At 47.0% G+C, this 27,823-nt stretch overlaps 1 protein-coding gene and 1 long non-coding RNA gene across 6 annotated transcripts in view; one reads left to right on the top strand and one right to left on the bottom strand.

The window, feature by feature from the left end:
• Positions 1-24,755, bottom strand: part of Ppp2r5c (protein phosphatase 2 regulatory subunit B'gamma) — a 141,017-nt gene extending 116,262 nt beyond the window's left edge. For 2 of the 5 annotated variants that reach the window (XM_059279210.1, XM_059279213.1), the window contains exons 1-3: positions 24,639-24,754; positions 24,000-24,065; positions 4,429-4,600 (exon numbers count right to left, since the gene is read on the bottom strand). In XM_059279210.1, the coding sequence (XP_059135193.1) occupies positions 4,429-4,600; positions 24,000-24,065; positions 24,639-24,665 (265 nt within the window). In that variant the 5' untranslated portion in view covers positions 24,666-24,754. Of the gene's footprint in view, positions 1-4,428; positions 4,601-23,999; positions 24,066-24,638 lie in introns of all 5 variants that reach the window. The other 3 variants (XM_059279214.1, XM_059279211.1, XM_059279215.1) reach the window with 3 other exon arrangements.
• On the top strand, positions 3,297-4,632 carry LOC131924021 (uncharacterized). The gene is made up of 2 exons (XR_009382758.1): positions 3,297-3,780; positions 4,513-4,632. It is a non-coding gene; the product is annotated as an uncharacterized LOC131924021 (long non-coding RNA).
• Positions 24,756-27,823: the final 3,068 nt, after the last annotated feature.

The raw sequence follows: 27,823 nt of genomic DNA, 5'->3' as shown, positions 1-27,823 counted from the left end.
AATCTCACAGAACCTGAGGGAAACGAGTAGTCACTAGAAGATAGAGATGGTAAAGAGGAAGGGATGGATAACAGGTGCCAATACAGTTAGATAAGAGCTAAGTCCCAATGTTCTGTAGCTTCATAGGATAACTAGTTCACAATTTATTATAGATTTCAAAACACCTATAAAGAGGAAATGATACATGTGTAAGGAGATGAAATGCTAATTGCCTTCATTAGGTTGTTACACATTGTATAGGTGCATCAATTATCACAAAACAAAGCAAATATTCTTCATCCTTGAGAAGGGCTAAGGCTGACTTCTCTCTTTAGAAACTGGCAAATAAAAGGATCAATCACTTAAAAAAAAAAAACCCACATGGAGCTGGAGAGATGGCTAAGTGGTTAAGAGTACCGCTGCTCTTCCAGAGGTCTTGAGTCAGACTCCCAGCACCCAGAGTTACTCACAAACACCTGTAAGTACAGTCCCAGGGAATCTGATGCCCTTGCCTGACCTCCTCGGATACTCCACACAGATGGTACACAGACAACACTCACACGTACAAAATAAGATGGGGGTTGACAAAAAGACCATATACGGTTTTTTTTTTTTTTTTTTTTTTTTTTGGTTTTTCGAGACAGGGTTTCTCTGTGTAGCTTTGCGCCTTTCCTGGGACTCACTTGGTAGCCCAGGCTGGCCTCGAACTCACAGAGATCCGCCTGGCTCTGCCTCCCGAGTGCTGGGATTAAAGGCGTGCGCCACCACCGCCCGGCTCATATACGGTTTTAAATACAGAGACAGAAAGTAAGCAGCGTCACCTGTGGATGAGGTGGCAGCAGGAGGAAAGGGAGGATGGTGGACCAGTTTAAACCTTCAGTGTGGGACGGCTGGACACCTCTCCACATTTATTAAAGAATTTCTACTTATGATAGATGATCTCAGGGTAGGTATGTGAATCGTGTCTCAATAAAACTCTAAAAAAAGGGGGAGGATCTAACTTGAAGTAAAAATAAAAACCTAAGATTAGAGCTAAAGTTATTCTCAGAAGAGCATGTGGCTTTATATTGTTATAAAACTAAAAATAAGACAACTCAGTATTTGACTTAGTAAATATAAAAAAGGATAAAAAATAGAATAATTAAAATAAAAGTGGGGGTAAAGGGATACTGAACAGAAACAGAAGGGGACATAATTACCACAGATATGGAAGAGAGGAAAAGCCCAACACAGCTGTTACAGAGGACACTTCATGGACCCACCACAAAAGTAAGACTATCACAAAGTTCTTGGCCCAGCTGAGCCTACTTCATGAGCACATGGGTCACCCACATTTGATTATTTCTGAAATCAATGCATAACAATCCGTGTCGTAAGATGACAGCAGGAGGGCTGGAGAGATGGCTCAGAGGTTAAGAGCACTGGCTGTTCTTCCAGAGATCCTGAGTTCAATTCCCAGCAACCACATGGTGGCTCACAACCATCTGTAATGAGATCTGGCTCCCTCTTCTGGCCTGCAGGGATACATGCAAAACAGAATACTGTATATACATAATAAATAAATAAATCTTAAAAAAAGAAAAAAAAAAGAACATGGAGAAGAAAATCAGCAAGTTCACAGAGGTCCTCAAGCCCAATGGACTCCTGGTGTGAGCCCAAAAATAAAAAAATAAAAATTAAAAAAAGATGACAGCAGGAGAGAGCTACATGGAAACCCAAGGGCCGCCTTTGGAAAGACCACTAAGTTCTTGTATCAGTACATTTGATGAAAGGATGCTGTAGAAAAAGAACTGGTATAAGGAGAAAAGGCAGAGACAGAGGAGGAGAACAGAGGCAGAGGCAAAGCAGTGGGCCAAGGAGTGCCTCACACAGAGACCCTTGAGACCAGTAAAGCTTCCAAGATAGAAATCACACTCCAGCCTATGCTGAGTCCTTCCTGGACTCTGACCTGTGTGTGAAGGAGACAGGACACAATCTAACATGCCCTTATGACAGCGAGCACCTGGCACCAGCTGGGTCTTAAAGCAAGACTCAACAGTTCTTCTGAACCTTTCTCAACCCAGATGCCACATCTGTCTGATTCAGCCTACTGAGGGCAATGTAAGGAGGAGTCGCACACATCCCCTCACTGTCTCACCACCCAGATGTTGAGTCCCAAAGAGCAGGGGCCCTTTGCTTGGTGCCATGCCCCTTAGAACAGGGCCTGCATCCAGAGGTAGTTCACCTACCTGCTAGCAAATGAAGGGAAATATAGGATATAGATATGATAGGACAAAAGGGTAGATTGTTGAACCTACTTTTAAAGAGCAACTTGTTTAAAATGTTTTACATTGGTATAGATTTTAGTTTACTGATACAAAATTAAAGTTAATTTTGTTATTCTGTATATATATTTCTACTCTTGTTTAAGGTATTATGTTTATGAAACTCATTTAGATTATAATGGATAATTAAGAAATACAGATTAATAATTAGTCTTCTATGATAGTAAAACTTATAGTCATGTTAGTTAAGTTTTCTAGGTATATATAGATATAATTCAATTAGGTAGGTAATCTTCAAACACTTCAAAGACCTACAGAATATGGCATTTAAAATGTTTTTAAAACTTAGACTATCTGGACAGTGAGACACATCTGCTCCTAGCAGCACCGATTTACTTAAAAGAGGGGAATGGGCATCGAAGACACTCCATGTTGGAGTTTATCTTCTTGGCAAAAATAGCTATTTGGGCAAGAAACTGTTCTTGCCTGGACTGCTTGACAAAATGTTGTATAAAATGGACAGGCAGGACCCATAGGAAGGTGACCACTGAACTTTGCAAGATGGTCCTTCAGGTTCCTGCTTCACAAAAGAGACTGCCAGACATTCTACAAGACACAGAGAAAAAAAAAATGACTGAGAGACTCTAGGCCTATGGGCTGAAGATGGATGCCCCAACGTTGTAGGGGAACTCTGGATGACTGTCCAGGCAGGCAGCTGTCTCTGTCATTCTAGATTTTTGGAAGTTGCTTATAAAGCTCTTCCTGTTTACTTAGATAATATTGTATCCTTCTGAGGTCTTTGATGTGGTTGAGGACTAGATAGTTATAATTATGATTTTCCCTGGTTATGATAAGAGATAAGTTAGATATGAAACCTTGGACTCACAAGTATAGGATAAATAAAATATTTTCTTTGAATTTGTCAAATATAAGTGAACCGGATATTGTAACTGTGATTCTTGCTTGATAACTGTTCTATTATATGTAATTTTACTATGTTAAAGTTAAAACCTTCCTTTTGAAAAAAAAAAAAAGAAAGAAAAGGGAAAGTGCTGTGGATGTCTTTCTGTATGCTGTGAATATGTGTTGCTGTGATTGGTTGATAAATAAAGCTGTTTGGCCTATGGCAAGGCAGCTTAGAGGCAGGCGGGAAATTCAAAGAGATAGACAGGAAGAGAAAGGACAGCAAGGAGGACGCTGCTAGATGCTACCAGGAGAAGCAAGATATAAAAGTACCAGTAAGTCACAAGCCATGTGGCAAAGTATAGATTTCTAGAAATGGGTTAGTTTAAGGTCTAAGAGCTAGCTAGTGAGTATCCTGAGCCATTAGGCCATATCATTTGTAAATAATATAAGCCTCTGTGTGTTTATTTGGGTCTGAGCAGGACACAGGAAAAACTTCAACTACAGGAAAGCCTTTAACCTCCCCTCCCTCAGGCATATGGAGCTCTGGGAATACATCTCTAAAGGCCAACTTCCTGCTCTCCACATACTCAGTTGAGATTAATTATAAAAGATGCATCATTACAAATTTCAGGTATGACAGACATCTGATAGCTACTTTGCACAGTGGTCTTAGGTCTCTAAACCTGTAAAGAGCATCAGAGATTCACATCTTACTATAGTTCTTTGACCCGTTTTCCTTGACAAGATCTTAAGTACCTTAACACAGAGCCCTCCTGGAGGGAAACTAATTCCTCTGGTGGAAAGAGGTGGCTGTACCACTGGGAGCAGTTCCAAGTGAAGAGCCCTACTCCCTGGCTAGTCTCAGCTAAGGGACCCAGGTGTCCAAAATAGCGTGCAGAGCACTGAACTGGTTCTCTGCCTGAACTTTTGTGATTGCCTGTAGTAACACCTTCTAAAAGGTGGGGTTCTAAGACACGCTGGAGAATTATGTAAAGAAACGTGCATGGCTTACTAATAGCTACCATCTGAAGTTTTTCTACTGTCTTAGTGTCGTGTTCCTGTAACACGTGCAGCTATTAGACTTTTATCCTCAAAGCTCTGGAATTAAAAATATTAGTTCAGTAAAGTTAAGTGGCATCCAATCCAAGGAAAAACTGAACCAGGACAAACAACAAACAAACAAAAACCTGATCCACTAGGAGCCGGCAAGGCTCTGAAACAGCACTCTTCCCCCAGTAACAAACTTTCTACTTGGAAGAAAAAAAAAAGTAAGAATTACCTTTTAAAGATGGGAGTTTTTGCAGTTCTCTGTTATTGCTGGCGTTAAACCGTGAAGAATTCTGCCGTTTGTCTTTCTTAACAGGGACGACGGGCTGAGGAACTGGGACTTTTATTTTAGTAGATGTCGAAGACTGGACAGCCACGAGGCTGTTTTTCCTGCTGGCTATCTGCTTTCAAAATAAAAAGAAATCAGTATGTAAAATAGATTACTTAAAATGACTGTTAATACAGAAAACACACACGTGTGTGGGGGGCAGTGGTCTTTCTTCTCACCCCTGTAACTGGAGCTGCTGGAGGTTGAGGCTTACATCCCATCCTCAGCAATCCTGGACTGCAAGAGCCACAGACTCCTAACCTATGTCCCCTGCAGACCTCTGATTTCTTTGTCTTACTCCATAGCTCAGGCTGGTACTGAATGCACTGCAAAACAAGGCTGATTCTTCTGCCTCTGCCTCTTGAGCGCTGAGATTGCAAGTGTAAGCCACCTGCCTGATTGACTGCTACAGTATTACCACAATGCAGTAGGCTAGGGAAGGACTGCCACAAGAATGGTCACATCCTATAACCTAAGACATGTGACTATGTCACCTTGCTTGGCAAATGAACCTGGCAGATGTGACTAAGTTCACAGAGAGAGCAAGGATCCTTGACTATCAAGATGGTCAATGTCAGCAGAAAGATCCTCAGGAGGGAGGGAGGATGGTGGAACAAAGGAAGGCAATGAGATAATGGAAGCTCAAGTCCAAGAGTCAGAGAGATAGGAAACAGAGCAGGGGCTGTGAGCTGAGAGACATCACCTTGCCATGCCTTCCCTTGGGTGCTGTGTCCAATCTCTGCCCTCCAGAACTCTAAGATGTGAGAGCATGTGCTCCTACACCCACTGAACAGAGCAATGGAGAGAGGACAGCTGAACACCTATGACGGAAGGCTCTCACAAGTTCGCTGTTCTGTCTGCTGCATACAGATGTCTTCCCTGAGCCTAGAACTATTCATCCCAGCTTTTCTTAGCACCTTGGGCTCCCAACTAACAGGCACATCTCTGATGGTATGACAATCATAAGAGCTAGCCAACCTCCTTGTGGCCAGCTCCAACATGTCCAGGGAGATATTCCTGCAGAACGGAGAAGACTCTGAGGGACACACAGCAGAGCCACTAGAGTCCCTTGTCATCCACACAGGTTCAGTGGATGACTCACCATGGGGATCCTGAGGGGCTCATGTGGACTCTGGGCCTCCAGTCACAGGGATCTCTGTGCATGACCAGCTGATGTGACACACTGTAGTTGCCTGCTACCATTTGGACAATGGTGGAAATGACAGCCACCATCTACAACAGTGAAGGCAAGATGTACACAGCATGCCCGCTGCACCCTGACTGCCCCAAACAGTGGCGCTTGTGTCTGCACAGATGCACTCTCAAATGGCCATTAGTGGGGCTGTAGAGACGGCTCACTGGGTGACATGCCTGCTGCTACACGAGGGTGTCAGTTCAGATTCCCCAGAATCCACGTAAAAGCTGCGTGTGGCACCTGTAACTCGAGGCTGTTGGGGGAACAGGGTTGGGAATAGTAAATCTGGATCCCTAGAGCTCCCTGGTCAGCTAGCCAATCTGAAATAGTGAGCTATAGTTTCAGTGAGAGACCCTGCCTCAAAACATAAGGTGGAGCCAGGTGGTGGTGGTGGTGGTGGTGGTGGTGGTGGTGGCGGCGGCGGCGGCGGCGGCGGCGGCGGCGGCGGCGGCGGCGGCGGCGGCGGCGCACGCCTTTAATCCCAGCACTCGGAGGCAGAGGCAAGTGGATCTCTTAAGTTGGAGGCCAACCTGGTCTACAAAGTGAGTTCCAGGACAGCAAGGACTAAACAGAGAAACCCTGTCTTGAAAAACCAAAAAAAAAAAAAAAAAAAAGATGGAAAGTGATTACGTAAGACACCCAAAGTCAACCTCTGGCCTCCATACACACACATGCAGACAAGTACATCCACATACGCATGTGTATATCCTCCCTTTCCACACATATACACACTGAAAGGCCACCAAGCTTCAACCTGAAGATACAAAATTCCTTAGCTCCTTCCTATCACCACACAGGGATATGGAGACCAGTCATATGTGCCTGCTTTGTTTTTAATGAGCTGCATAAGAACACTTGGATAGGCTGCTCCAAAATGAGACTGCCCAGAGCAGCAGCAGCAGCAGCAGTTCTGACCTGAGAGTGGGGACCAGGTTCTCTCCCCACAGGCTGTGGCTCTGTGGTCAGAACGATATCAGACTCTGATATTGACGTCTCTTAGGATCTAATCTTGATCCCTGGGGTGCTGGTACAGAAGTGACATGGACCTTTAAAAGGTGAGGCCTAACAGGAAATCCTATGTCACTGGGGGCTCTTTCTGCTCCTGGATTGAAATGCAGCAAGTTACACACACTCCAGCCATTACCACTGGCCCTCTGTCCTCACCAAAACTGAGCCACCGCCAAAGCTGTGAGCTCAAAAAACATTTTCCTTTATAAGTAGCTATTGTGACGAACAACTAATAAAGGATCTTTCATTCTTACCATCTGGCACAAAAAGCATGAAAAACCCACCTGTGCGCTGGTGAGATCGATCAGTGGGTAAAGGCACCTGCCACCAAGTTTGACAACCCAAGTTTAATCCCTGGGACCCAAATGGTGGAAGGAGAGAACCAACTCCAACACACTGTCCTCTGTAACATCCCATGTACACATGTGCACACACATAAATGAATACAGTAACAAAATAAAAAAGAAAGTACCATCTACAACTCACCTCTTCCATGGAGCCCTCCTCCCAAGTTAAAACTTATCAGCTCGGGTTCCTGGGATGCTCCTTCAAAAGCTGGAGAGATGGCTTCCTAGTTAAAAGAACTTGCTACTCTTACACAGGACATGGGTTCGGTTTCCAGCACCCACACTGGGCAGCTCACATAGCCTGGAATTCCAGCTGCAGGGGATCCAATGCCTTTGGCTTCTAAGAGTGTGCACGCGCGCGCGCGCGCGCATGCGCGCACACACACACACTTTAAAATAATAATATAATTTAAAAGTCCTAGGATGTACTGCATAGCCTCAAAGACACTCCCAGAGTGTTTCTTCTTTACACACTAAGTTTCCACACACGTACTACAGATTGTTATAACCTCCACGTCCCTTCATTGTCTACAATGCCCATTTCAGGACCGTATGTATATACAAGGACCCTGACAAACAACAGGTGAAAAGATGAGCAGAAACAGCTCCGAGGCCGCTTCATATTGCATAGAAATAAGCTGTGCCTCTTACATAACCAAGTATAAGACTGGGGGTGATCTGGTTAACCCACAAAACAGAATCAAATCAAATCCAGAGGCAATGTCCCCCTTGCTGGGAAACAAGTTGAGGTAAGGTTTCCAATGTCTGAAGAAATGAGGTTGTTCTAACCTCAGAGACACCAAGCCATCGGCTCCCCTCCCTTGGACCCTGCCAACTCTGCCTCCCTCCAGACCTCTCCAGAGCTTTCACCCACAAGGAGGCAGAGAACTTCCAGAGAGAAAATCTGGCCACTGCTCCGTGTTTATCAACTGTGACAGTTTCCTCGTTCCATGGTGGTTCCACGTCTCCTTCCAGGCCTGGCCCCACCACCTGTGTCCCCTCCTGCAGCTACTCCAGGTCCTCACCTCTGCCATGCTGTTTACTCTCCGTGGTACCTGCACAGCCTTCCCATGGCATGGCATGTTATGAATGACCTGAGCACTTTTGGCCCAGAACATTGTAATTTTACACTCTGTCAACTGTAAGGGGGCACAGCTTTCTCCCTGGAGGACAGGGCCTGTCCAGTCACTTTGCCAGTTTTGTGAGGATCTCATGAGTTGCCAGCCAGGAAGGGCTTTTCTGAAGAAAGGAGCTCACCTCCATTCCCCGCCCTCTGCCATGGCCTTGGTGTGACTTCAGGTCATTCACACCAAGAGGACAGGTACACAGAAGACTGGAAGGGCACAGGTGCCATCCAGAGCAGTGAGCAGACCAATAGCCCAGGTGAGAAACTGACCTTATGTGACAGACAACTACAAATGAGGTGAAACAGTGTGGTGTGGCAGTGATGGGCAGGTCTCCCTTTCTTTTTTTTTGTTTGTGTTTTTTGTTTTTTTCGAAACAGGGTTTCTGTGTGTAGCTTTGCGCCTTTCCTGGAACTCGCTTTGGAGACCAGGCTGGCCTCAAACTCACAGAGATCCGCCTGCCTCTGCCTCCCGAGTGCTGGGATTAAAGGCGTGCACTACCACCGCCCGGGGCAGGTCTCCCTTTCTAAAGGACACTCCGGCTCTGTGGGCTCTGACCTTGGGAAGGCTTTGTCTTGAAGTATAAACAAGAGATTCAGAGACTGGCTTGGGCAGTAGCTAAGTGTGGAAAACTAAGTGTCAGACACTCTGCAAACTCTCTAGGGCTGGAGGACAAGGCAGGTGTGTAGGACGGGGAGTAGAGAAGAGACCCAGGGAGGTCCTCCCTCTGACTGAGGTAGACAGGTGAAGTGAGTGGCAAGCAGCCTGTAAAGCAAAGCAGAAGTTCAATGTGACTGTGCTGTCTGAGGTCCTATGTGGTGATGTCAGTATATTCAGATAAACAGGCCAGTTAGCTCTCCTTGCTTCTTCCAGAATGCATTCTATTTTCTTAAGAATAAGACTCAGCAGCTAGATTCTTTTTCTTTCTTTGCTTGTAACTTGGCCATCGGCTATCCATCCTACCCTGCCCATAAGACAAAATCTCACTCAACTTTCTCACTGTGTCCAGATGCTCAGGACAACTCTACTGGACACCACTAGACACTTTGAAAGTCCACCGGGACTGGTCATGAGATACTGGAAGTCAATAACATCTAAGTGAGTTGCTCAAGACATGGGAATGATCACCTGGCCAAAGAAGACAACGAGGAGGCTGAGCACTAGCGGTGGAAGGGAGTGTGGCCTCACAGAAGGTGTCCTTCCCAACAGATGGACAGCTGCAATGGCTAACAGCAGCAGCACAGCAGTCATGCTGGGTGAGACTGGTCTCCTTTAGCAGCATGGGAGAAGAAGCTAACTAGAGCTAAGATGAAGCAGGGGACCATGAGTACCAGCAACATCATCTGGCTGGAGAGTAAGGAGAAAGAGCACAGGAGGCAGGAGCAACTGTTTCCGGTGTGGAAAGGCTGTCCTGGTGCTTGGTAGAACAGGGACCACAGGAAGGGAACCACAGCTGAGAGAAGAGCGGGGCTGGGCCTAGGCCTGGGTCTGCAGAAGGGGAGAGAGGATGGACTGAGGCATGGATGCTGTGGGATGTTCTGTATAACAAATGTGTTGCTGATTAGTCAATAAAACACTGATTGGCCATTGGCTAGGCAGGAAGTGTAGGCAGGACAAGGAGGAGAATAAATCTGGGAAGTGGAAGGCTGAGTCGGAGAGACACTGCCAGCCGCCATGATGACAAACAGCTTGTGAAGATGCCGGTAAGCCACGAGCCATGTGGCAAGGTATAGATTTATAGAAATGGATTAATTTAAGCTGTAAGAACAGTTAGCAAGAAGCCTGCCACGGCCATACAGTTTGTAATCAATATAAGTCTCTGTGTTTACTTGGTCGGGTTTGAGCGGCTGTGGGACTGGCGGGTGACAGATTTGTCCTGACTGTGGGCCAGGCAGGAAAACTCTAGCTACACATGGATGCCAATCAGACTATGTGTGTACATGTGGGTAAATAGTATAAGGTCTGTCAAGAGTCACTTGTAAAGGGAGATGAAGCAAGAATCAAGGTCTAAGGAGACGGGTGAGGTCAAAAGGGTCACCACAGAAAAGACAAAAGTTAGGAGCCTGGAGAAATGGTGTGGCTCTAGACAAGTATTCCTCCTTAGAGGCCAACCCACCTCACTCAGTCAGTCTTGGGACAAGCACTGCCCTGACAGAATTGGTCGTGAAGACCCCACCCAGATACCCCATTCTTCTGTCGTAGTTTCCTAACAGTCCCTATGTGGGTACTGAGAATAAAACAACTGTGGCCTTTCCTGGTGGGACCCATAAGTGAGAGGTTCAGACTGTGGGTGAACTTATGTCCTGCAGCACTAGTATAACCAGGCTTCCGCCACACTTGGTCACACACCCCCACTGCCTTGATCCTCCTTTCCTACACTCTGCACTGTGCAATTCTGCCTTCTAGCACCTTCCAAAGCTCTCCCTTCCTGCAGCTTTATGATAAACTGTACAAACTGCTGCCACTCAAGTGCCAGAGATAACTCATTATCACGTGACACACAGTTTAAGAAGTACTTTTTGCCTCCCCCAAAGGGCCAGCCTGAAACTGGTCAACTTTTCAGTCTAACCACCAGCCCAGCAGAGACAAAATGGAAAGAGTTAACAAGCGATAGGGCTGCAATCTGCAACCCAGACTGTCAGAGTGGGGTTGGAAGCACAGAGGGTGGCCGCTGCATCAGCAGGTAAGCTCTGCTGTTGGTGTTGTGCTGTGCACTGTAGGACGTTTACAGCATCCTGGCTTTGCCCCCTGGAAGCAAGCAGCCCTGACCTGGGTTAAGACAAGAGTGTTACCAGCATTACTGAATGTCCCCTGGGTGGGGTAGCAGGGCAAAATCACCCTTGGTTGAGAATCACATCTTTCAAAAATATATGACTAATTTGATTTTATTAACAGCTAGATTGTAAGGGGAAAGAGAAAAGGAAACCACAGGAGCAGGAGAAATTTGGATGTGTTAATAACCAAGTAGAGCCAGGAGCTTATCTCACCTGGACTAAAGCTAAGCACAAATAGTAACCTGGGCTCGTGTTCACTGCACTTTTTCAAGGGGTACTGACAGTGGTTTAGTTCTGCTTAAGAGTCTCCAAGCACAGGAAACATGCAAAAATTGGCAAATAGGATTACATCAAATAAAGTTTCTACAGAGCAAAGGAACCAATCAACAGAGTTAAGAGATAGCCCTCAAAAAGAGAGGAAATATCTGCCAGTCAGTCATCTGATAGAAGGTTAATATCCAGAATGCATATGGAATCAAAACAAAACAAAACAAAAGCAGGTAATCCAATTAAGAATGGGCAAGCGATCTGAATAAATTCATCTCAAAAGAAATACAAATGGTCAGTAAGTATGTGAAATTACTTGGCATCATTAACAAGCTGGGGCCTCACCTCAGAATTGTGAACACACACACACACACACACAAAGCTAATGAGGATGTGGAGGAACCTGCACACTGCTGGTGGGAATGTAAGTTAGCACTATTATGTAGAACAAAATTGTGGTTCCTCACTAGCCTAAAAATAGCTCTACCATATGATTCAGCTATCTCACTTCTGGTTCTATATCCAAAGGGAATCAAGCCAGCACAGCACACAGTTACCTGCACACTCAGGTCCCTGCACCACTATCGACAACACCACCATATAGAATCTGCCTAGGTGCCCATCAACAGATGAGTGGATGCACAATGGAGTATTATTCAGCCATAAATAAGAATAAAATCCTATCATTTACAGCAACAAGAAGGGAGCTGGACGACACTATGTTCTGTGAAATAATCCAGACACAGCTAAGCACTGCATGGTCTCTGTCATATGTGGAAGTTAAAAATGAAGTTGGCCTGAATATAGAACAGGGATTAGTAGAAGTGGAGGAAGGGAAGCCAGATATGATCACCACACACTGACACTGTATGCAAATATTGTGATTAGGGGCTGAACCCCATTAATATGCTCTATTTATGCATGTTAGTACAAAAGAGTCCTTATTGCAAAACATACTTTTGGCTCCAATGAGCCCCAGACAATCTGAGAAGAGGAAGGAGGGAGCCAGATGAGCAGGCTGGCAGCACTCCGATGATGTCATAGCCAGGTGACAGGGCTCTGGGAGTCATCAAACTTTCCTCACTTCTGTGTATATGAAAATAATTCATAATAAAAATGTAGAAAAATCTCTGGTTTAATCCCACTACTTCTGGATGAGACTAGAGTTTAACACCCCTCTTTCCCTCGTTGTACTCTGAAGCTTGGTGCTGATATTCAACCCTTACTTAAGGCATGCCGGGCTACTCCGATTCTCAGATGTTCCCTGACCTGTTGCTGTGTCAGTGCCTGCCCCCATATGTGAAATGCCCTGTCTTCCCATCCCATTTCCACCCCTAAGTCAAGCTTTTCAGATACTGACCTTGGGGACTGGCTCAGGAATAAGTTCTCTCTACTCCTCACTCACGCAGCCTCGTCGGCACACCTTGGCACTCTTAGGTGTTTCCCTTCACAGATCACATCTTGTATCACCTGTCTACAGAGACGATCAGCCTGTACAGAGCATCAGGACGGTGTCTCATCCTGCTTCCATCTGTCATCACTCCACTTGCTGGTTCTCCTCGACTGTATCACAGACTCAACTCCTGTGTCCACCCTGCATATAACTGCTTGTACACACATGCTGCAAATAGTGTGATCTGACATACCCGTAGGTCAGACAGAACTAATAGTCAAGACTACTGTGTGGACAAAGAATATAGGCAGACAAAGGACAGAGCTGGGGCAGCTGGACAGACACATGGGAAAGAACGAAGATGGGTCTTCAGCCCATAGCATATTTAAAAACTAGTTCAAATGACATCAAAGACCCAAAGACAGTAAGTAAAAGCATAAAACTCGTACAGGCACACAGAGGGACATCCTCATGCCCTCAGATTGGATAGCAAGTTGCCAACTACAATGAAAACAAAACAAAAAAATCCCAAATTGGATTTCATTAAAAATACATATTTTTGAGCCGGGCAGTGGTGGCGCATGCCTTTAATCCCAGCACTCAGGAGGCAGAGGCAGGTGGATCTCTGTGAGTTCCAGGCCAGCTTGGTCTACAAAGTGAGTTCTAGGATAGCCAGGACTGTTACACTGTTACACAGAGAAACCTTGTCTCGAAAAACCAAACCAAACCAAACTAAACCAAACCAAAAACAAAAAACCATATTCTGATAATGCCATAAAAGGCATTATGATAATGTCCATAAAAGGCATTATCAAAAAAGTAAAGGGCAACTAACAAAGACAAAGTAGTTGTGAATTACGTACATGACAACAGCCTAGTAGCCAGATTACAAAAACCTCCCAATAACTCAAGAGGAAAACAACAGGGTTAAAAAATAACAAAGGTCTTAAATGAACATTTCTCCAAAGAAGACATGTGACTGGCCAACAGGTAAATGGAAAGGTGTTCAACATCACCAGCTACCGGTGCCAGCACAGGCAGGAGTCTGGAACACACAGAAAACAGCAACAGCTGGCCAGGATGTGGGGGAGCGGGGGCTCCTCAGTAAGTTCCACACACACTTACCAGACAACCTCGCAATCCTACTCCCTGGAAGACAGCCACAGGGACTCACACAGGCACACAGAGAGAAGCGTGCTCACACATGGTCACACAAGTCCTGCCCACAACAGAAGGTGGAGGCTAGCTGGGCATCCTCGGCTAATGCGATGAAGCATGTCTGAGCCTTAGGATGGAGTGTGGTCCAGGCATAAGAGCAATGGCACGGACTGAAGACAAGATGAGGCCACAGAGAGCAGACTGGCGGCTGCCAAGCTTTGGGGAGTGGCCGCTTGGTGGCTGTGGGCTTCCTGGAGCTCAAGCTGAGGAAATGTTCTGGGAGGAGGTGCTGTTGCTGCTGCTCTGCCCTCTGGAATCCTTGACCCTTCCAGGCTGGCTGCACAAACAGCCGTGGTTCAGGGAGTGCCTGTGTGGCTTATCACTGGTGTGGGCTGGACAGTGAGTGAGAGGCAGCAGGAGCTTCTACAGGTCAGGAGCTCACTCATGAAATAAAAACAAGACCAGTCTTAAAACTGACCTTTGTCAAGGAGTGTGTGCTGTTTGCTGCCTGGCTGGGGAAGTTCTTGTAGATTTGGTTCTTCCCTCTGGCCACTGCCCTGGATTGGAGACCACGGTTTGCTTTCATCTACTTGGTCAGCCTCGTGGGAGGCCCCGAAATTGCCCTTAGCCTCCTTGCGTTTGACACCAGTCCCAAACACACTGCTGCTTATCAAATCCAAATCAAGATAGCTGACCTTCCCCACTGGAGTTCTGAGTACAAACTATGGCCACCACCTGTCTGTGGACTGCATCTCTGGGGAACCCTGGGCAGCTTCAGGATGACCTAAGGTAGCTTGAGGCCCAGAGTAGCTGTCTTCCTGACCTTCATAGGGCCCAAGAGCTAGGATTCTGGAACCATCAAGGGGAAACTCTTGAGTGGAGGGAAAGCAGGACTGTCCATCCCCTTCTGTTCACTGCCACAGAGAAACAATACAGGTATCAAGAAAGGGTGACAATTTCTAACAGGAGACATCTAAAATCTGTCACTTTCATTCCCACAAGCATCCTCCTAAATGTGGAGTGAAATAAATCCGGGCAACAGACAACATGGGTGCTTGTTAGTCTCCGTATTCAAAATTATTCATTCAACCAGAAAAACAAACAACTGACTTGACAAAACCTCACTCCTCAACGTCTTACCATATAAGGGGCTACATGGAACAAACAGCGTGTTTCCTTCACTGAGACTCTGCAGTTCTAAAAATTCGTAACTACATGTACGTAACTACATGTGCCACTGAGCAGGGCCAAGCCATTGGGACCCCGAGAGGTTCAAGATGGTGAATGGAGTCAAACACAAAGGATGCCTTTGCACTGAGCTAACCAGAGCTGGTTGCAGATGAGGGTCCAAGGATGGTGGCACAAGCAACCCCTCTCACTTTCTCTAAGTGTTGCCAGTTGCTTGGACTTGCCCCTCATCCCCCAGAGCCAGAAAGGCATGCTCCTAAGCTACACTGCCCTAGCTCACCTGCTTTGTGGGATAGTTCTGTTGGGAGGTATCGCCTATTTGCCCACCATTGTCTAAGGCTGCTCTCTCCTATAAAAGCACAGTAAGAGGCTGGGACAAACCACAGAGTATTTCAGGCCTAGGACAGTTATATCTGGCCCTTCACAGAACGGTTTTTGGTTTTTTTTTTCTAGGCCAACATTTCCTGCTGAGAGGTGGAAACAGAGAGGAAGGAGGGTTTTCTGATCAGTGCTGACCATGGATTTGAGCCTAGCAAATCTGCCAGCCCCGTTCCCAGTGGGTAAGGAAGGAATTACAGAGCTGTGGCCTCTAGTAGCAAGAATACTGAGGAGCGTGTGTCATAGGTGCCCCCATGGAAAGAGTTCTCCACAGATGCATCTTCAGCCAGGAAGCTAAAAGGAGGGGATGGGATCTGGCTCCAGGGATCCCCAGAGGTGGGGAATGTGGAACCTGTTACAGTGGAAAGCAGGAGAGAGAAGATTAGTTTTTTACCCCATGTTGTACATAGCTACCTTCTACTGCACCATCTCTTCAGAATAAGAAAGAACTGGTGATCATGAAAGAAAGCCACACCCTCCAGGGAAACCTAACAGTCTAGGAAACTGAGGCTGTTAACGAAGGTCCTGGTCCCTCCCAGTAAAGCCCCGAGCCAGCTCCACTGAGGCCTCAAAAGCAAGTGGTCTGTGATAAGCCACCAAGTCCAGAGTCCCAGGCGGCTGTACTGGCGTCACATCCCTGTGTATGAATGGAGAGACCACGTTCATGCCGTGTCTTCCTAGCCACAGCAGCTCAGCAGCCAGGTCCAGCTCTGCAAATCCTGCAGTCATCCGCTCTCATTTTCTTGTTCAAATGCCCCAACACACCTGCCTATCACCCTTGGGATGAAGGTCTCAACTTGAATGTCAACTCCTTGGTAAGACTGTCCCTGACCACCTAAAGCAAGCTGAGTGTGTAGTGAGGATGATATACTTCTGTACTATTTTAATAAAAAAGTGTTTTTCCAGTGCTGAGAGTTAAGCCCAGGGTTTAGTGCACAGGAGACATGCAGGCACTCCACACTGAGCATCCCAGCCCCTGTATTATTTTATTTTTAACCATGCATGTTTTGACCTAAAAAATAGAGACCTATAAGAAACTGTCTGCAAGAATGACTATGATACTGTGTGACTTCTCTTGGGTCTCTTCAAGGTCCCTCACCTAGGAAAATGGAGTCTTTCTTATGTGTAGATCTGGGGCAGGCTTGTCATGGACCAAGAGGTAACTGTGCTCCTTCCCATCTCACCAAGACACCCTCCTTTGTGTTCCCTTCTTTTCTCCACTTTTACCTATTTCTTCTCTTGCCGATTTATCTTTTCTTCATCTAAATTTTTAATCTGAAACTTGATAATCTGTATTATTGGAGAGAACTAATGAAGCGAAATTAAATTACATTCACTCACATAGAAGTAGTTGTGTAAAATACTGTCTGGCTACAAGTCAACTCTGCCCCACAGGACTCTCTCAGGTACTGGACATACTCTACGTCTGGTGACTACTAGCTACTTGTGGCTATTGAGCACTTGAAATGTGACTAATGCACCAAGGAACTTGATTTTAAGTTTCATTTTCATTACTTCAGGTTGAAATGAAATCACTTGATGTGGCCAATTTCTGAACTCTCCCTGGACAAAACTAGCATCTGTCAGCACTAACACCTGTAGGCGGTGTAGAGCGGGAAAGCTAATCTATGACTGTAACTTTTCTTAACAGAAAATACAAAAAGATAAAGGAAAGTTCAGTGCATCCTCAAGCTAAGGCATTTATTCTTCCTGGAATTTAAATTCTAGGCTTGTTCTCCGACTCCCCCAGGTGGAGAAACAAGGACGCTGTGGACGGGGAAGCGGCCCTTCTCAGAGAGGCTGTTCTCAAACCTCCAAAGTGGGGGGGTGGGGTGGGGGTGGGGGTGGGGGTGGGGGGGTGAGACAGTGGTACCCAGCCTGGCCTCAGGAGGACCCCTCTGCTGTGGAAACATTCTGGGGTAGTTTCTTCCAAGATGGACAGGCTCTTCCCTTCACTGAAACTTTCAGAGTTGTCCCTCAAGAAGACATCCTGTGAGCCATGTCAGTGGCTGGGCAGTCAGCACAAGGGCAGGGAGACACCTGCTGTGTCGTGCAGCAGAGCCCGCCATGCTGCTTCCCCACCGTGCTGCTTCCCCTGCAGTCGCTGTGCCTCGGGTTAGGTTACTTCTCTCACTTCTACCCTACCTCTGTCTCAGGGACCTGGTCCTGTCTGCTTGGGTGCTGAAAACACCTGGTGTCCTTACCCAAAGCTGCACCTGGCTCTTTCTAGAAGACGGGCCCCAGCTAGGCCCCTCCATTCAACACCATCAAAGTGGAACTGGCTAGAAACTCCCAATCACTGACTGTCCAGAGGCAACCAGGTCATGTGTCACAACAGAGTCAATGCGTAAGTTCTTAACAGGTCAGAAGTGTATTAGTCTTTTTATCCTTCCCAATCCTCAACACCATGCTCATTCCTACATGACCAACGATACCTAGGCCAGAAAGCCATCACCCATCCATCCATCCACCCATCACCTATCTGTGAAGTGTACTATCTTGTAAAATACAGTAAAAATATTCTACCAAGAAAAAGTCCCCAAATAAATGTAATTAGGAACTAGAAACAGATTTCAGTGGAAATTCCATTATGAAATGCTTTAAAGTAAAACAGACTCTATACATAGATACAGATAGATAGATTTACCACTGACCTTTTTTAGTAAGCTGTAAAACAATTATTCTTTTTTTAAAGCAACTTTCTATTGCTTAAAACTTTCACAAACATTAGAAAAAGTCCTATGTTTCAGGTGTGGTAGTGGCACATGCCTATAATCTCAACATCTGAGTGGCTGAGGTAAGAGGCTAGCCTGGGCTACATAGTAAGACCCTGTCTCAGATATAAATATAAAGTCCTGTCAATCATCTGAGCTAGTATTATGTTATTTACTTAAAATAAATATTGAATGAAAAGTCTGCACTGACATTCCTTTGGGGATCAAAATAACAAAATAAATAATAATTAAAAGTTATATACTGTCAGGCAGTGGTGGTGCACGCCTTTAATCCCAGCACTCGGGAGGCAGAGGCAGGTGGATCTCTGTGAGTTCGAGGCTAACCTGGCCTACAGAGTGAGTTCCAGGACAGGCTCCAAAACTACACCGAGAAACCCTGTCTCGGGGGGAAAAAAAAAAAAAAAGGAAGGTAAGGAAAGAAGGAAGGAAGGAAGGAAGGAAGAAAAGAAAGAAAGAAAGAAAAAGAAAGAAAGTTATTTATAATTTACAATAATGGAAAAGTAAGCAGCCTAACCGACTTGAAGCTCCTATGTCTGGCACTGTTTATTTAAGTGCCGAGGACCAACCACAAGGCCTTTGCACTTTCTGGGCAAGGGCTCCATGCCTGGGCTAAATCCCCAACCTCCTAAGCACTTTTATAATCCAACAACCAAATATTTCTCGACTGTTGGTCCTAATGAACACACGGAGAGTACAAAGACGAATCACAGGTCATGTGAAGCAGCTGCCCTCAAGGGCCTCATCCCGTAAGGGATGCGAGCCACAAGGAGGCAAGGTGGCTTAAGGCAGTATAGTACACCTAAGTGACAGCAAATTACTAGCAAGTTTAAAAGACGAAATCTGGTCCAAGAAAAGAAAACCTTCCTCTTAACTGAACAGACAGCTGAGTTAAGAGCACCTGTCATCCTTGGAGACCTGGGTTTCATTCCCAGCTCTTACCTGGCAGCTCACAACCACCAGGAATTCCTCTCTCGTCTTCTATGGGCACTAGGCACACACAGTACACACATACAAATGCGGGCAAAACACTCATGCACATAAATAAAAATAAACCTTAAAAAAATCAAACCTCTTGAATTTCAGAATAGATGAATGTGATTTGGTGCTAAAAAATTTGAAGGCTACCATCATTTTTTTGGAAGACAGTAAGACAGGGATTCTTTTTTGAATTCTCTTCTTTCTTATCTTGTGTGCATGTGCCCCAGAGGTCAGAGGACGGTTCTCTTCAACCACGTGGGTCCCAGGGGCTAAAGGTTGTTAGGTTGGGCAGTAGGAACCTTAACCCACTGAGCCATCCTGCCAGTCCTCAGAAAGGTATTCTGAAACAGTTGTCCTTAAAGCATGTCTGGAGCTCCTACCTAGGGATCCTTTAGATACTTCAAGGGATCCAGGAAGTCAAACTGTCCTCACAGTAACTTAGACGTGGCTTCATGAATTCTCTGAAGTCTCATGTTGTGAAGATTTTTGGGAGCTATGCATGTGCTAACTGAATGTAGAGCCAGGCAGCTAAAGAGAGCTGCAAAAACCTAGAGCAGTGGCCCTCTTTTCAGGGAACTTTTTAAGTTATTTTCACACAAATGCTATTTTTGTTAACATGTAATGAGCATTATTGCTATTATTAGCTGAACTGATGAATACTTAAAATTTTTTCAGTTTAATTTCTAATATGAAAAATATGGGTAGATAGCTGTAACCCACCTACATAAAAGCTGTCTGGGATCCCAATGCCTTTGAGGAGTATAAAGGGCCCTTCCTTTTTGTCTGAGCACTGCTGGTCCACATGGAAGCGTACCCAGGAGAGAGCACCAGACACACTCTGGAGGCAAATATGCACCCTCTGTAGAGCGTCTTTTCAGTGCAGTGGCTCGGCAGGGGCCACTCCGTCCTCTGGAGACATTCAGCAACGCCTGCCACTTTAGTGGGCGAGGCCAAGGAAAACTAGACACAGCCCCAGAAGAGCCTCTAACAAAGTTCCTGGCCTGACATGGCCGGTGCAGAGACTAAGCACTAGCAGTCGGTGGGGGCCCAGGGCTCCAACTTATCAGCTTACATGTGGATGGGGTGGGAGCTGGAGGAAAGGGTACCTTCAGGAAGAACCAGCTTCCGAGGCCCCAAAGGCAGTCAACCCAGAGAAGCCATCTCCTAACAGCTCCCAAGCTCTCTCACTTGAGGCTGCACCTGAGCACTGGGCAAGGGCCTTAGGCCTAAGAAGGGCCAACCAAGGTAAGACTGAAGCCAACCTATGGACGGAGGCTTTGGCCCTTCCAGAAGGCGTCAGGTAAGTCACCACGAGGCTCTTTCCAAACCACTCCCATAGTCCTCTTCCAATTTACTCAAGAAATATACCTGATCCAGAGACAGTGAGCAGAAAGCCCCAAGTTAATTGTAAAGGATACTTTCATAAGTAGCTTTTATGTTTACTTTCATGTTTACATGTAATCGTTGTTATTAGATTTCTAATTTGTAAATTTTAAGTTTTAATTTATAGAAAACATTATTTACCAGCCAGTACAATGTGACCCTTGACAAGCCTTGGTCTTCTTCTCCCTTGCTCCAGGATGCCAGTGGGTAGTGGCAATAGAATGCAAAGGGACAGAAGAGTTATAAAGGTAAATGGTGTCAAAGTGAGGTAGCAAGTCGGAGGGAGGATTGCTCAGGCTTCTCTCCAAGCACTGGATGTTACATAAGAGTTGCTGGAGAGACTTTCAAACAAAACTAAGCTGAGCCAGGCAGACAAAATATACAGACAGAGAACAAGACTCAAACCACCTTTAATGTGCCGAAAACAAATCACTTTATGAAAATCTTGAACACATTGTAAAACGTCAACTTTGGACAAAGTACACAGACTTTAAAAACGCAACAAGACAATACAGCAACACCATCCAATGGCCTGACCCTGCAAAATAAATGTCCGATTCCGGCATAATTTAAGATTTTAAGTATTCATAAAAATGTGCCTAGTCATGGTCCTCTTCATCATGATCCTCTATATCTGAATGCTAATTTGTTCTCTCTGTCGATCTCTACATCATTTTCCAACTTCAAGTGGCCCATGGATCAGCTGTGGCCTGTCAGTTAAAGATACGATACAAACTAAACCTGTATCTAGCCCTGGACAGAAATGTTTACTTCCAGGACACATGGGAATAAGCAACAAGTCAAACGTTAACATCCTATTTGGCAGAGAAGAAAAGGAAAGAGAGATGTACTAGCGTGTCGTTGAAGAAATTTCCAGAACAAGAACTGCTCAGAAGCAGTAACCACCTTTAACAGTATTTATCACTATACTAACAGATCTATCATGCTATACATCTTACAGGGCAAAATTTCTTAGGAAAAGTAGGGCCTAATCTGTCCCACATGGTTAAAAATGCCCCCCTTCCCCAATTTTTAGCTAAGTTGTCTTAGAGGTGAGGAAATATGTTGCCCAAGGTGAGTGACTGCATCACTTGTGGCAAGCAGGAATCATCGCTTTTGCTAACTCCCAGCCTGGAATATCTCCCTGCGTCTCATGATGTCTTTCACTCTAGTACTTTTCCTTCCTTATGAAAAAGCCCACGTTCTAGCCAAAAAGTGTTTTGCGATATAAACCGCTTGATGCCTTGTCTCCCATGAGGCTAGGGGACCGCCAGCCAAACGTCTGTTGTAAGGACTCTCCACATACTTGACATGGCGTATTAAGTCAGGCACAGGCTAACTTCTAGGATCTCTGCTGGGGTTATTCCCTAAGCCTCTGGCAGCTCATCCGCGGCTGGGCACCTGCCCTGTTCACCTCTCCGGACCGTGAAGCCTGAGTGTGTTAACTGTCCAGACTCTGCGCCACCTTTGTGGGGCAGTGAGAGAAACTGCTGCTTGTGAAGGGGATATGGTGTTAGAAGGGCTCAAGGGGCCACACGGGAACATCAAACCTATTTTAACTGTTAGGTTAAAATACCCAAATCCAAAGCAACGGGAGAAGAAAGTGTGTGCACTAATGACTTAGTTCACTTGCTGAGTCAATCACTCCGGCATAAGTGGGTGGGACTAGGAGAGAAGAACTGAGCTGAAGGCTGAGGGGAAGAAAACAGTGATCAGAAAGCAGGAGTCAACCCAGAGTTCACAGGAACTAAAGTGCCTTGATTTGTATTCCTGCAAAATAATGTACGCAGGCATCTGCCAAGGGTCATGCTTAGTAGGCCATGCTGCCCCGAGCCTCCTTCTGAGGAAGGAGTGAAGTGCCCAACATTTCAGTGTTTTTCAGTGGTCATTTCAAGCTCTGTGGCTCCAGTTCTTAGACAGTAGCACTAGAAAAGACACAAAAAGACAACTGGGGCATCACACTGGACATGGCAGGCCACACTCAAGAGCCCTACACAGCTCCCAGCCAAACCCCCAATGGACTTCACAGATACTTTCTTACACAGCAGTGGCATGGGCATTTCTGAATGGGGATGGGTTTTTTTGGTCAAAACTCAACACTATCTATCCTATCCTGATAGCAAGGTTCTTTCTCCTAACACAGGGAGAAATGAAACACACAACTATTTCTCTGTGACTCCCAAGAGTAACGGGATACAAGTATGTTTGAGCAAGAAAGGTTTGGAGAACAGTAAGAAGTCTCAGCAGTTCTAACTATAAGGCAACAAACGAAGCGCACAGCATATACCCCTGCAAAGCATATACCCCTGCAAAGCATATACCCCTGCAAAGCATATACCCCTGCAAAGCATATACCCCTGCAAAGCATATACCCCTGCAAAGCAACTACATTTCATGTAAAAATTGCTGAAGTGCTGGTTCTGGAAGGCAGTCAAACAAAAGCGTTGCCACAGGAAAACGTCATGGTCTGCTGTACAGAAAGGGCAGGCCAAGACTGGCACAGACCATCCTAACTACTGGTATTTCAGGAACCTTTTGGATTGCTGCTTTCAGCTCTAGGGAGGGAAACAGATTTGCTGGGATGAACCACCTGCTGCAGAGGAGGGAGGCTTAGAACACACCAAATGAGAGGGGCAAGACAACCTGGAATTAAAATAACCCTGCAGATTATCGGCAATCAACTGCGTTTTCCAGGCAGAACCGAACTCATTCTAACGAGGCCTGCAGGAAGGAGAGGCCTACCATTCACAAATTTAAAGTGTCTGTGGTAAGATCTAGAAGATCCAGCTCTGGAGAAGGAAGACTAGTGAGCAGCTTTAAAGACTGAGCCAACAGAGCTCTGGGATCCTCGGCCTTGGACACTCTAGTTCCAAGACAATGAGATACAAGAGAGGGCAAAAGAAAGTGGCTGCCCTGCACATGCCCCAAGATACAACTCTACTAAGGAACACAGACTCTACCAAACGACCCAAGGGGGCATTCCAGCTATTCCCGAAATAAGCCAAAGCCAGGAAGCAAGGAAAGTCAGAACTCACCAATGAGGATAGGGGATGGGAGAGAAAAGAAATAGAAGACTGGAAAAAAAGCACCCAAATTAGAGATGTCCAAAAACGCCAACACGTAGCTGAAAAGGCCACAAGGGAACAGACACCAGCAGGGGAAGCTTGCCCAGGACACCAGCTGAAGAGACTGCACCAAGGAAAGCAAGGGCCCTGGGAGAGTCACTGAGAAAGCCAACTCCCGAAAAGGGAGGAACGGCTGACCCTAAAGCTAAAGGGAATATGAATTCGAGCTAGGGGCTCAATTTAAGACCAGTTCACATGGGAGGGCTTGCTAGGTTAGAGGCTGCAAAATTATTTTTAAAACGTCACCTTCACGGTGTGCACTTTAACCAAAGTGGGAAAAAAATAAGTAACTCATATGAAAACACTTCAAAAAGTCTCCTACAGGGACACATTTTATGAGACTTGGGTTTTTATTACCCTCTGTGTTAGACCCTAGATTAAAAGCTGCTCAAGAAAAACCATGAGTATGTGACAGCAGTTACCTCTGGTTCTGCTGTGTCTTGTCCTTCTTTTGAACCTTTTCCACTTTTCACCGGTTTTGGTGGTTCCTGGGAAGCATCACCAAAAAAAAAAAAAAAAAAATCAATTAGTGTTCTCAATATTTGGACCACTAAGCATAGGCTCAAATGCCGTTTCCAAATTGATTCATGTCACTGAGAGCTTCTGGTGGCTTTAAAATGCCAGCAGCAAACTACATCATATGGAGTACAGACACAGTACCAGAAGCCTTCCAATTCCGTTTCTCTTCGTGTTCTTCGTCTGCGTTGGGGGGGTGAAAACTCCAGGCAGGGACAGATAAACCCAATCTCAGGCAGTGCCCTCGGCCCATCCCTTTCTTCCCTCCCACCCTTAAACCTCACGGGTGAGGGTTTCTGGGGCGAGTCTGGAACGCTCCAGCACCCCAGCCCCCGCCACGCAGAGCCCTGCACGGAGCATCCGCCGCCACCCAGAGCGACCGCGGCACCTCAGCGCCACCTCAGAGCCTGGGCGGCCTCCCCAGCTCCGTGCAATCCTGTCAGCGCCCTGGGCCCGCCCGCGAGCCAGGACGACCTGCCGCCCCGCCCCCACCCGCCGACGCGGGGACCCCCGACCCGGTCCCGGAGCCCCCCGCCCCGACTCACTTTCTCCTTCTTGTTTTTATTCGGCATGGCTGGTGCGGGCCGCCGCCGCCGCCGCCCCTGCCGCCGCCCGCCGCCACCGCCGCCGCAGCAGCAGAAGCGCCCCCGGCCCAGCCGTCGCGCCGCCCCGGCCGCCGCCGCCGCCGCTGCAGCCGCCGCCCGGGGACTGAGTCGCTCGTCCGCTCTCGCTTCCCCTTTTCCAGGCTCCCAGAGGCTGCGGCAGCCGCGGCGGCGGCGGCGGCGGCAGCGGCGGCGGCGTCTCTCCGCCCCTCTCCCGGCAGGCCCCGCCCCCGCGTCAGGCCCCGCCCCCGCGCCGGTCCCACGCCGCCCTCTCCCCGCCCCGCCGCTCTCAACGGCGCCACTCCATTGGCCGATACGGCCTCACGTGCCCTAACGCTCCGCAGCGTCGCCCCGCCCACTGCGCGGCCTGTCCCCACCCCCTCGATGCCAATCGGCTCCTGTGCAGCCGAGTTGCCCAGGTCTGAAGGGTTTGAAGGGGCCAGCAGGAAGGGAGCTATTGAGGAGAGGGGGGCGTGTGGGTACGACAGAGGTGATAAAGTCGCAGCCGCTGAGCCGGGGCGGGACAGAGAGCACAGGACAGTGAGAAGCGGAAGTGCACATGTGAAACGTATGGCAACTATTCTGCAGCTGTCCAGTCACGAAAAGCGCTGTCCCGTAAGCCAGGTCGCGGCGACGTTTCTGCAGATGAGGCTCGGGACCACGCGAGCGGCGGTTTCCTTTGGCCATTAGGCCCCGCCCACGAGGGCAATGCCGCCCGCTCTAGGGTAGACTCCGCCCACCACATGCCTCGGGGGCGGGATTCATTGAGGTCCCGCCTACAGACCCTACTCCTCTCCTTTCGTCCCCGCCCACGCATGCAAAGGCGCTCTCCCCAGAGCAGGCTCCACCCACCGCGGTCCAAGTGTAGAATCCACTGAGTTCCCCATAACCCCACGTGCCCCCATGCCGAGGTTCATGCAAGATCAACCTACAAGACAACCCCCGCCTCCCCAGCGTAGGCACGGCCCACCTTACGTCTTGGGGATTGGGTCCACCGAGGCAGCGCCCATTTGCTGCGCGCTCGAAGGCATCTACCTGTACGCCCCGCCCATCGGCCCGGCCCACCAGAGTTGGCCAGTTAAGACCAGTGCAGGCTGTCTCCCGCTTCCAATAAAACTGGGCGACCCTGCGCCTTCGAAGTTTTATTTAATTTGCAGTGGTCAGTAGTTTGTGAGAAAACTGCATGGAGACCAGGGATCACTTGATTCTCTCCCTTGTCTGGTAGCTCTTTATGAGAGAAGAAGCTTAGCATTCTAATTCGCTACTTCCACAGTCCTTTATTGGAGTTGCTAATATCCGACATCCTATACTGATGGAGCGCACTAGGAAGTAAGACTGTAGGTGTGAAATGTTTCAAGTGTGAAAGACATTAGACGCTCACTCGGATGATTTAGGAGCAGCCTTCGTCAAACCCAGGGTCTTGAGCATGCTAGACAAATGCCAGACCCTTCAGCTACATCCTCAGCCTAAGGCACTGAAAAAAAAAATCAATGTATCCTCTTAACCCTTGTTTTTTTGCCTTCGAAAATGCTAAGCAAAGCATTTTCGGTTGTTCTCACGAGAGTTCTGTGTAGAAAAATGGAAAGAAAACAAACAAAAAAGATCAAAAGGTGCTGTAGGAGGTTCTGAGAGTAAGTTTTGTCTGCAGGTGTCTGTGCACCTAAATAAAAGTAATCTGCATGACAGGCTGGAACGGGTATGTTTTGCAGAAGAAACCATGATTACTCTCAAGTGGATTAATAATTTCTCTAAAACAAGTAGTTAAAATAAATGCAACTTAGTAAGCATGGTACAAATCCAAATCAGAAAGGAGTAGATCTGAAGAAGCTATTGCATTTGGGCCATGGAATGAAAAGGAGTCTGGGCTTCTTGGAGATAAGTCAATGCTGCCAACATCCTGGTATCACCATGCATGGTCCAGGGTTGCACACCCTTGATCCATTTGACAGACATTTGATGTACATCCATGATGCAAAGCACCACATGAAAAGTTCCTTGGTGGCAAGGCTGCTCCCTTGTCCTCTGGTAATTTGCATGCCTGGATGGAAATAAGAAACCCTGTATCAGCTGGGCGGTGGTGGCGCACGCCTTTAATCCCAGCACTCGGGAGGCAGAGCCAGGCGGATCTCTGTGAGTTTGAGGCCAGCCTGGGCTACCAAGTGAGTTCCAGGAAAGGGGCAAAGCTACACAGAGAAACCCTGTCTCGAAAAACCAAAAAAAAAAAAAGAAAGAAAAAAGAAAAAAAAAGAAAAAAAAAGAAACCCTGTCTCGGAAAACCAAAAAAAAAAAAAAAAAAGAAACCCTGTATCATCCTGTAGGGCATGTGACAAGTCTGCAAGGGAAGGGGTGGGGATGGTCTATCTGGGAACACAATAAAGTGAGGAGCAGGATGTTTTGATGCTGGAGGGCAGATGGGAAGAACAGTCTCTGAATTAGACAGGAATGGCTTGGTGGGAGCTGGACTTGTCTTCCGGTGCAATGAGGATGCTAGAGCTTAGCTGGATATGGACGCCTTTCCAATTCCTCGAGATGGAAACATGCCATCCTACCAGGAAGCTCTTTAGACAGGAAGGTAAACAATCCAGTACAGTTCAACGAAACTCCTGAAACTGACCCGATTCACTGGGACCCTCCCTGCCAGAGTAAGCAATAAAAGCAAGAGTTCCCCTCAGAGGGAAGGAAGCCAAGCTGCAAGACTCACAGGAAAGAAGATTCACTCATATACCAGACCAGCTGCCTGGAAGAGGTTTAGACCAACTGAGGCACCTGGAAAGGGCACTCTCCAACCTGTTGAGCTGCCTGCAGGCTGTGCCGTGTGCCCCAGGTTCCCAGCCTGTGAGCTGTCACCATGCTGGGGTTTGCTGATACAGCTGTCTTTGAGTCATCCTGCTCCTGTAAGTAACCTCTCACCCATACTCCTGTAAGCAACCCCAATAAAACTCATTGGTTCACCAAGCTGGACTTTGGTGATATCTGTACTTTGGTCTGTCATGAGTGTTTGGTCTGGGGTGGGTAGATATGTGTTGTATCTCACCAGGAAAAGTTTTGTCAACAACATAATTGACACCTGAACAGGGACATGACAGAACCAAAGATGAGTTGGGGAGGAGTAAGGACATGGTCCTGGC

This window comes from Peromyscus eremicus, chromosome 14 (genome assembly GCF_949786415.1).
Source record: "Peromyscus eremicus chromosome 14, PerEre_H2_v1, whole genome shotgun sequence".
Lineage (NCBI taxonomy): Eukaryota > Metazoa > Chordata > Mammalia > Rodentia > Cricetidae > Peromyscus > Peromyscus eremicus.
Note: the sequence above shows the minus strand (reverse complement) of the source record. Positions and strands in the feature narration are given on the sequence as shown.